We start from the raw sequence: 10,794 nt of genomic DNA on the forward strand, positions 1-10,794 counted from the left end.
CCACTAACTCAAGATTCAATTTCTTCCTATTGTTTTGCCTGTTGATGTGTTAGACTTCAGTGATATGACAATTCATGTTTGGCTCCAATACAAATAATAATTAAGCATCACTACCCATGCACTGAATAGATTGACAAACAAGCAAAAACAACTCTTAATTTAATTGTATAATGTAGAGAATATTAAATGAAATCAGCCCATTACACATTTTCAATCTTATTTTTATTGGAAAATTATTGAAAACAATGTAAGCATTAAAAACATATGCATTGGATAGAATATGGCTAGTAATCAAGCTAAACTGTGTTCTTACAGAGTACCTCAAATACCAAGCATCCAGATTTCTACATAGGATAGCTAAAAATACATATCACACTTTACTAAATTGACTTTATAAAATGTCACTGTACAATAAAGGTTCAACGAGTGGCAAATCTATACAAACATACTGTAAAGAAACCATTTAGTAGAACTATCAAGACAAATTAAAATATAACAAAATAAAATAAATTTGCTTTTTTGAATATCTGAAGAATACCGCAAGCTCCAAAAGGCTAAACCTGATTTGTAAAAATGAATACAACAGGGAAATCGTATAATATGGAAGTTCAAAAAAAAATCTGGTAAATGTGTTGCTTTAAAGGGTTTGTGGCAACCCCAAGCCACCAAATGATATAAAACTAGAAATATTTAAACATTGGAGGCATATTCTGGTCCAAAAAGGAACTGCACACAGTGAATTGTGCACCATCCTAATACAATGTACACTGCCAATTTATATCGTGATACCTTTCAATTGAGTATTGTGTGAAAATATATTACAAGAGGTCACTATTCTTCCTACTATGGATTTTGTGCAACAAAAAAAAATCAACCAAAACAAAATGTATTGTTAGCAACCCAGGTCAAAAACTATTGTACAGGGAGTCCAAATCAGTTACTTCCATGCATGAAAAAAAACAAAAAGGATCCATACAAAAAAGGCAAGGTGTAAAATATTTACCAACAGGTACAAAAATATCAACATGAATAAATTAATTTCTTCTACATTTCTTTACTGCCCTCTATCTACCCTCTTCTCTTTCCAACAAATGGAAAAAGAAACCTGGCAAACGTAGCGAAGGCTTCTCTTTATCTGAGGCGAAGAAGCTCTTCCTCCATCGCTGTGTGTCCTCCACCACTCTGATCAAGAGCCCACACCTGCCCTGCATCCATGCCGTCAAGAAGTGTGAAATACATGTACAACAGAAGTTGTAACTGCTTTACAACAAATAAAGAAGGGATAGCAGACAATCAGGAAGCAATCGTGAGAAGCTAATAAAGTATAGGCCTGAACTCTGTGACCTGCTATAACCTGTCCTCTCAGATCTCAGCTGCAGTGGTCTGATGGCAGGTTGTTAGGCATCAATCTGCTGCTCGTGATAATGTACCAGCTACAGACACATGTGAGACAGAAGGTTTCTCATAGCAGGCTTGCAAGGCTGGTGGTCGGTCCGTTCTGAGCTTGGATCTGGACAGGAGGAGGGCCATCAGTCCACTGAAACACACAGAAAAATACTTTTAATATCAGCACTACAAATCCTAATGAATCATATGGCATGTTATCTTTAGGAGGCTCGTGAATCTGTTTCACATACACTGATGAGGTTGTGCTCGGGGAGGCTGCAGGCAGCGATGTGGTCCTGCAGCAGCTGCTGGGAGAAGTTCTGGTGCATCTGCGCTGCTTCATGGGCATCCATGTTGTTCCCGAGGGCCTTGTTCAAGTCTGCAAGCACAACACATGGTGAATTTCTCCCTTCAAACACAGCTTGTTACAAGAGACCTTCAAATGTGAAATATTCTCACAGTAAAAACCTGCAAAAATCTTTTTTAACAGATACCAATCCTACGAAGGTAAAGGGATTAGGGAAAGGACTGCATGTACCTTTCAACAGCGCTGAGGACCAGAGCTGAACAGACATGTCAGGGATCTTGCTGGCCAGCTGCATGGCAGGCACAACCATGTTGTTGCTTTCCTAAAGACAAAAGAGAAACCTTTTAGAAAACATAATGGGTGGGAATCACAAAAATCCTCACTTTTTCATACTCTGAGCTTACACCATAAAACATTAGTTTGTCCTCCGCAATTAATCATTTGCTCCGAAAATGATAAATAATCTGCACAAAAGTAACTCTGAACCATGAAATAAGCTTTTGTAGAAACAGCAATTACTTAAGTCAACGGCTCATTCAGCCTAAACTCGAATAATAAGTTGATTACTGGGCATGTCTGTATTTACCAACAGACGCCTCATTAACCATTGTTTAAGGTTAATTTAGTGAGCTCACAAGGGGGGATATAAGGCATGGATTCAGAAGGATTCATTAGTCCTTTGTTATTACATTTTAATGAGATAGGACTAATGTTTCCAGTTTGATGACTTGAGTTGATTATAGCCAAATTAGAGCTGGATAAAAAATCAGTTTGTGTGCAATCATAACGCAAACTGCTTTTGTTGTTATGAGCCTTACTCTGTGGTTGCCCAGGACGTAGAAGATGTGGCCCAGCAGAACCAGGGAGCAGGCGGTCAGTCTGTTCAGATCCTCAGCATTAGACATCTTCAGGGTTTCCCTTAGGAAGCGCCTGCAACACAATCATATGTACATGTTTAAATGTGTAAAAAAGGGACAGGGGTGATTGGAAGCTGTTTTTGCATGAAAACATTTCAGATTTGACATACTTGGCCTCGTTGTAGCGTCCCTGAAAGAAGGACAGCAGTCCCCTGATGTAGAAAGCTGCAGCACGGAGGCAGTGGGAGCTGAATCCAAAACAAACACAATGTTGGAATATATAATTACCAGAGAAAATATTGAACAAATGCATTGCTTTAATGTATTGTGCAGTGTTATATGTACACATCAACTAGAAAGCATCTTCCGTCTCTTACCTTACTGGGAAGTTATGGTCTGGGTTTATTCTCTCTAGGAGGCTGTACAGCTGAAAAATATACAAAAGAGGGAATACGTTTTAAACGGCAAATAATAATTAGGATGTAATGGTTTGTCTCCACTGGGATCGAAGGAGAAGACAAGGATCATACATTCATTTGCATTTTATACATTTCAAAGGACGGTCCTGACATTTTAGCTGAAGAATGACCTCACCAGCACCATCTAGTGGACAAACTATGAAGTGGCAAACCTTTCTACATTACAACATCAAACATAGTATATTTGGCTTTACTTGCAGCAATTTTCTGTGGCGATCATAATACAACAACAACAACAACAACAACAACAACAACAACAACAACATAAGTATCTGTTATAAGCCAGCCTACTTAAAGATGCAAATCACAAACATGGTTAGGGGTGGGGATCGAGTTTCAGATCAATCAGATCACTGAATCAGTCGTGCTGCATGCCCCAGTCAAGGTAGGCATGCAACAGTTTCATACTTTAACACCTTTTTACAGTATACACGAAAATCGTATAAATTCCCATTCCTAAAGAAATTATATAATTTACAAGTGATTCTTTGCATTACATTGTTGTAATCAGAGGTGACCGTTATTACTTCACTGACCTCTTGGTGTCGGTTCCCTTCCCGTATGTAGACACTGGCCAAGTTGGTGACAATGTATGTCCACAGCTCCTGGTGTGTGGTGAGCTGAAACACAATCAAATCTTTGAGATAAGAGGAGAGGGCAGCAGCGGATGAAAAGAAAGAAAGAAGATACTGGTGACATTATCTGAGGAGAGGCAGCTAATTCAAAGTGTACTTACCCGCAAAGCTGTGGTGAACTGTGCCTCTGCATTATCCATACAGTTCACTGAGATACAGTACAGACCCTGGGGTACGACAAGAGGAATAGATCGACCATTACACATGTTCGTTTGCAACAAAAACAGGGATAAAGTGACAGTTGGACAACATTTCTTTGCTTTTTTAGAATATAAGGTCCCCAAAGTTATCATACTTTCACTTATGTTTTCAATTGAAATGTAAACAACTGTATACATTTTTTTTTTTCTTGCTATCGCTAACATCAGCTACCTGTCTATTTTCCTCATATATCCCTCTATTAAGAAACGTTTGAACTCCTTAAAAATGTGGTATTTGTAACAGTAAATCCCGAAAGAAGACCCAATCAATCCAAAACAATGTATTAACACTAGGGCTGCAACAAACGACTAATTCGATAATCGATTAATCTATCGATTAATGAAACGATTAATCGACTATTCGGACTATTACTGTATGCCTTGCACAATTTCTCAAACACTCTTATTTAGCCATCAACTTTTAGATTTAGCTTGAGGTTGTTTTAGGCATGTGGAAACTAGCAATGAAGACAATAAAGATGAATACTTGATTCAAAAATACATATATTATTAAATTAACTAAACACATTTTGAACAAAACTAACATAGCTTTTAATTTAAATTAAATAAATAATATTTCACATCAAAAGAAACAACAGTGTTTTAACAAATCATATTAAATAATCTGATGACAGAACTGTAAACAGAATAGCTGAAACTTTAACAAAATAAATACCTCAGTTACCTCTAATCATTAACCCATGTTTGTATAATGTAGTTAACTCCGTGTGTTGCTGCTAGCATACATAACACCTGACGTGGAAACGTTACTCGTGGACGCGGCTACAGAGCTGCTAGAAAGACAGTCCAACCTGGTGCATTCCTCCGTCTGGATGTGGAGCACTTTTGCTAAATGTTGAGACAAATTGCTCGTGTTACCGCCCTGACATGCTAAACTCTTATTGCACTTTTGGCATCGAGCATTGTCCACATCGAGACGGGTAAAGTTTAACCACCCCGGAGCGCGTTCTCTCCGCAGTGTGTTGCTGCATGTAGCAGCTGCGTGTGTGTAAACTGCCGCGCCCCCTCGCACACAGACGGGGGAGAGAGATCTCGTCTGATCGAAAATACATCATAGACGCATTTGTTTTCCTTTTGCATATTAGAAACGAGTTGGCGACACTAAGACTGCGATATAATGTTTTTGTAGCAATAATACATGACATATATTTTTTAAATGTCTCCAGTACCGATAAAAAGACCAATAACGTTGGAGCTTAACGGGGCGTAAAATACATGTGATGACGTCACCAACGAATCGACGACTGAATTAGTTGGCAACTAATTTGGTAATCGATTTTAATCGATTAAGTCGATTAGTTGTTGCACCCCTATGTAACACAGAATGTCTAACACTAAGAATGGCTGGATTTGTTTTCAGTGGGTATTAAAAGGGAACACACTCGTTTCCGTTTAAATGTGACTTTTGTTACTTCGATTTGTGAGCATGACCTGAAACTTTCTAATTCGTCTTTGGATGGCAAGAGTAACCCAGAGGCCCACACAAATGTTTGCGAGGGTTGAAGGCGGAAATACTCACTAGTAGCGTGTGAAGCTGCGCAGCGTGGTTGGTGAATAACCTCGGGGACTGTTGGCACAGCTGACACACCTGCGAGATCTGGAGGAACACAACAGAGAGTCACCTTCACAACCCCATTCAGGTTTGCAAACAGAGCTGTTGGGCCGGATCTTTTTCACACTGCCGCATATTTAATGCAAATAAAAACACAAGCATGACTACATTGACAGTTTACCTCTTGCAATGCAGTTGCCTTGTGGCCCGTGACAAGTCTACACATGATGATGTGCTCCAGTAGAATAACTTGAAAGGTAGAGAGGATGGGGCTGCAGTCCAACACTGAAATATGGAGGTAAACATTCAACGGCTTAGAAAAAAGAAGTGGTGCAAGATCACAGTTCCACATTATAGTAATCAATCTTGATGAAATCCGTTTTAGAGAAGCACAGGAACACATTGGGAAACTCACTTTTTAGTTTCTCTAGTTGCATAAGAGCCTTGTCTGTGTACTTCTGAGCTTTCTCCAGATAGCCTGCTTGCATGGAGTGCATGACTGTCACCTGAAAAATGAGAGGAGGGGTTCATTTTAGACACAAATGAATCAAATAAAACATACAGTAATGCACTTCTTCCTCACATTAAAGCAGTTATTCTGCTTTGAACAATCAAAGTTATGTTTAATGAGTGCCTTCTACAGAAGTATGAACAGTGAACAAAACAGTGTGCATCCTTTATCAATAACAAATAGTAATAGAACATGAAAAAAGTTTTTAAAAAATGCTTCCCGCAGAAACTGTGATCCCGACTGTGGTCCTCCAATTGAGGAGAACACAATCAAAAGCAGGGTAGGTTTGGTGTGTTAAGCTGAAGAATGTTTCTGCTGCATTCGACACAGTGAATCATCAGATCCTCCTTTGCACTCTCCAAGAACATGGAATTTCAGGCCCTGCACTTTCCCTCATCACCCCATACCTCAAAGACCGCACCTACAGGGTTACTTGGAGGGGGTCGGAGTCCGACCCTTGTCAATTAACTACAGGGGTCCCTCAGGGCTCTGTTCTTGGTCCCCTCCTCTTCTCCCTGTACACAAACTCGCTCGGATCTGTCATTAGCCCGCATGGTTTTTCATACCACTGCTACGCTGACGACACCCAATTAATTCTGTCCTTTCCCCGCTCAGAGACCCAGGTCGTCGCACGCATCTCTGCTTGTCTAGCGGACATCTCTCAGTGGATGTCTGCTCATCACCTCAAGCTCAACCTTGACAAGACTGAACTGCTTTACCTTCCGGGAAAAGATTGTCCCACTCTTGACCTAACAATCAACATCGGCACCTCTATTGTTTCCCCGACTCAGACTGCAAGGAATCTGGGTGTGATCCTAGATAACAAACTGTCCTTCACTGCAAACATAGCTGCTACAACCCGCTGCTGCAGATACACGCTTTACAACATCAGGAAGATACGCCCCCAGCTGACCCAGAAAGCGACGCAGGTTCTGGTCCAGGCTCTCGTCATCTCACGCCTAGACTACTGCAACTCCCTCCTGGCTGGTCTACCTGCATGTGCCATCCGACCTCTGCAGCTCATCCAGAATGCAGCGGCTCGTCTGATCTTCAACCTTCCTAAATGTTCCCACACCACTCCGCTCCTCCGCTCCCTCCACTGGCTTCCGGTAACTGCTAGAATCCACTTCAAGACACTGGTACTTGCGTATCATGCTGCGAATGGATCTGGCCCTTCCTACATCAAGGACATGGTTAAACCATACACCCCAGCACGTGCACTCCGCTCTGCATCAACCAAACGACTCGCTGCACCCTCGCTGTGAGGGGGACCCAAGTTCCCATCAGCAAAAACACGTGGGTTTGCTATCCTGGCTCCAAAATGGTGGAATGAGCTCCCCATTGACATCAGGACAGCAGATAGCTTACACACCTTCCGGCGCAGACTGAAAACTCATCTCTTTCGACTCCACTTCGAGCGATAGAACTATTAACAAAGCACTTATATACTAATAAAGTTGAGTAGCACTTGAAATGTTTTTGCTCTATGAAACCTGATGTACTTATATGATTCTGTTTTCTTCAAGTTTGTATTTTGTTGGTCGAACGCACTTATTGTAAGTCACTTTGGATAAAAGCGCCAGCTAAATGCAATATAATGTAATGTAATGAATGTTGTAGTTTTTTTCAAAGATTTTTGCTACTTTGACAGCAGGTAAATGAATGACATCCCTGGTGTTGTTTACGGAGATCGCAACTTTTATGTGGCAAAGAAAGAGAAGTGGCATTACCAAATAGACGAGGACACACATGTGCTCCTTCGGCAGCCAGTGGAACAGGTCGGCTGGGTTGCTGGGCAGAATCTCATCATCGTGGAGTGTAGAAATGGTCTGGATGCACTGCTGCAGCTGCTTCAGACACGGCTTCACACTCTTCACCTGAGGGGACAGAGACATGACAATATATAACATTGCAGCTTCGAGTGGTTTTAGACGACTTGACGTTATAATGGGCTTATCATCCTTTATCTTGTATGCAATCAATGTGTGCATGCATGCTGATCAACAAGTTTAGTGAGTGTTAGTCAACAGTTTTTTAAACCCCTATGAAAACATGCTCCACTTTAATTTAAACGTTCAAGCTAGTTTCCTTACCTGACCAGCATCCAGGTAGTGTGTGACCTGTAGGACCAGGAAGAAGACCCTGAGGGACTCCTTCTGGATGGGGTTTCCCTGCCAGTTTTCTACAATGGTTCCACACAGTGTGAGCAGAGGATGCACCTCTCCAAGCTTCCTCTCCATTAGGAGCAACTAGAAGATAAAGAAAATATATAAGTGGTTCTTTGTTGTTTTGTTTTCAAGACACATAATAAAAACAACAGCCAGTATTACTGCTGGTTTGATAATACATGTACAGAAAAATATACATGTAAGAAATATTTGGGTAGCGTTGGAAAGAATCCTTGTTTATACTACCAGTACAAAAACCAATCAAAAAGTAAAGTAGAGTGGACTGGACAACTTACCATTCCTTTACTGAGGAGAAACAATGCTCTGAAAAAGAAAAAAGAACAACTTAGTAAGACTTTTACAATCAACCAATATTGATAAACACTTTTTGTCATAGTTGTTTTGGAAGCAAGGGTCAAGGCTGTACCAATTTAAACTACTTGAAACTGGTGAAATATGTCTACTGTGAGAGAGGGTTGTACTTATTTCAAAAGAGCAACACTTTCACTGAAGAAATAATGCATTGCAAATGTAGAGATGTTTTGTCTCAATGCATATTAGGGGTTTGAAATATAAAAATATTGAAATGTAGGATGTACAATTTGATATAAATTATGTTTCCGTTATTTAGTGTCAATTTCTGTATGGTTTTCTGTTTTCCATTTCTTGGTTTGGAATTGATTAGATTACACTTAATCTCCCTTGTTCTTTAATAATTGAGTTTTTAAGCTGCCTATATTAATAGTAAACTTTATCAAATGTGAGGCACCATATTCTAACCACTTATCGCATTAAATATGGAGCTCACATAGTATGGACATTTACCTGGTGTATTCAGACCCAACCACCCGGGCATACTCAGCTCCAACACCCAGCAGGTCACATGCTGACACCAAGTCTTTCTCCAGTGTATGAAGTTGCTGAAAGAGGCAACAAATAGGAGCATTCCTGTTATTACTGGACTCTTGCAATAGTTAACTAAAACATAAATAGTACAAGTGTGCTCAAGCAGCACACAGAAAAACCACTATTCTATTATTTTGCATGTATACATACCGCCAACTGGAACAACAATCTGCAGTGCCAGTATGGTGTTTGTTGTGAAATCTGGATGGCTTTGCGCAGGAGGGGTTTTGCAGAGTCCACCAAATTCTGAAAATGCATTGAAAGGATCAATAATCAATAATAGATAACAATACGCAGCCTACGCAGAATGCACCACCAGGAAATCCCATATATATGACGTATATCAATTTGACTTAGTGTAAGGAAGTGATGAATGTATGCAGCCATGCTAATGTTACTTTTACCTCACATGAAATGAAATGAGCAAAAATGATCTTACCTGTTGGCAGAAGAGTTCCGACAAAATGCTGGCAGCTTCGAATTTGACATCTTCAAACTGAGGGACTTGTTGAGATATAAACCACTGCAATAGAATAAATGCAAAATGTTAGCTGGTTAATTTTGTTGGCGTTTGCTCTCTTTATAAACCAATAATAATTCCATAGAGCGGCTTATTTTTCTAAGATCAGGAAAAGAGCGAAAGCGGTCGACCCAAGGCCGTAGATTGAATAAAATGCTGCTAAAAAGTCGTAAAGGTCTATCTCCACACATATATAACCTCCCCTGGATTAACAGCTATTTAAAATGTTCCGCGGATCGCTGTTTTCTCTGACTGCGGCCTACACCCGTCCCCCCGTCTGTGCTGCATCCCCGCTCTTTCCTGAATCAAACCCCCCTCACCGCTTTCTCCAGGTGGCTCCGGGCCAGCTCGCTGTTCTTGGTGTGGTGGTAGAGAACCGAGCCCAGCTGAAGGTGTGTTCGGGCCTCGATTCTCTGTGGAGGCTTAAACTGGAACACAGCCTGTAGACAGTGCACACAGAGCCGGATTTTGGGCGGACTGGAGGTTCGGAAATGCTCAGCAAAGCCGAGCAGGGCGAGGTACCAGCGCTCCGGGGCCTCTACGTTTGACGCCATTTTCCCCGACAACAACAAGTTTTTCAGCGCTATGGCCACACTCGCGGGTTGCCAGGTTTGGTCATGTAGAACCCACGCGCAAAGCGACTAAAGCGACTAAACCCTAATATATTGCTTTTGTTTACTTTTATTATTTTCAGTAATTATTGGTATTGTTCTCTGCATTTTTACAAGAGAATGATAGACACTTCTTGTTAATCTATTTTTTTATTTAGAGTGATGACATTTGCATTTTTGGCAAGTTTTAAGCATTATGTTATTCCTGGTGTTAATTTGACTTTTACGTTTTAAGTAATTTCCAATATTGCTAGTATTTATATATTGTTCTCTATTTTTGTTTTAATTGCATGTTGTTTCAACCTTGCTATGTAAAGCCTTGTAGGGCAGCCTGTCTCGATGAAAGGTGCTATATTAAAAAAGGTTGATTAGTGGTTGAATATAATACTCTGTACCTTTACATTATCATACAATAAATGTTCAAAAATACATTGGGGGCTTTAATATATTGATACTATCTAAAGTATTTATTTAAAGTAAATGTCATTATTTAACCCTCTGAAATTGATAATTAAGTTAATGTTGTCGGTTTACAAAGCATGTGTTGTATTTATTTAAGTTACATTTGACTGTGGTTTATGTTTGTGTGGAAACTGCTCTAAAAATAAAATGTTCTCACTGCATGAACAGCAGTATTTAAT

General features: G+C 40.2%; 1 protein-coding gene across 1 annotated transcript; it reads right to left on the reverse strand.

Annotated features, from left to right (window-relative positions):
• Positions 1-200: 200 nt before the first annotated feature.
• mau2 (MAU2 sister chromatid cohesion factor) lies at positions 201-10,128 on the reverse strand. The gene is made up of 18 exons (XM_034081589.2): positions 9,863-10,128; positions 9,462-9,545; positions 9,173-9,268; positions 8,942-9,036; positions 8,413-8,440; positions 8,042-8,197; positions 7,679-7,825; positions 5,853-5,943; positions 5,619-5,722; positions 5,405-5,482; positions 3,766-3,831; positions 3,566-3,649; positions 2,928-2,977; positions 2,721-2,798; positions 2,512-2,623; positions 1,925-2,015; positions 1,638-1,765; positions 201-1,537 (listed from the first exon to the last, which is right to left on the reverse strand). The coding sequence occupies exons 1-18, from the start codon at positions 10,094-10,096 to the stop codon at positions 1,463-1,465; spliced, it is 1,797 nt and encodes a 598-aa protein (XP_033937480.1). The 5' UTR covers positions 10,097-10,128; the 3' UTR covers positions 201-1,462.
• Positions 10,129-10,794: the final 666 nt, after the last annotated feature.

Source organism: Pseudochaenichthys georgianus, chromosome 4, assembly GCF_902827115.2.
Source record: "Pseudochaenichthys georgianus chromosome 4, fPseGeo1.2, whole genome shotgun sequence".
In the NCBI taxonomy this organism is placed as follows: Eukaryota; Metazoa; Chordata; class Actinopteri; order Perciformes; family Channichthyidae; genus Pseudochaenichthys; species Pseudochaenichthys georgianus.

What these genes read in the sequence shown, in the direction of transcription:
- mau2 (XM_034081589.2), bottom strand. Translation starts at nt 10,096, where the DNA reads ATGGCGTCAAACGTAGAGGCCCCGGAGCGCTGGTACCTCGCCCTGCTC. An exon ending in CGGAACTCTTCTGCCAACAG is followed by an intron (nt 9,269 to 9,461) that starts GTAAGATCATTT and finishes ATGCATTTTCAG; the next exon opens with AATTTGGTGGACTCTGCAAA. An exon ending in GCAACTAGAGAAACTAAAAA is followed by an intron (nt 5,723 to 5,852) that starts GTGAGTTTCCCA and finishes TCCATATTTCAG; the next exon opens with TGTTGGACTGCAGCCCCATC.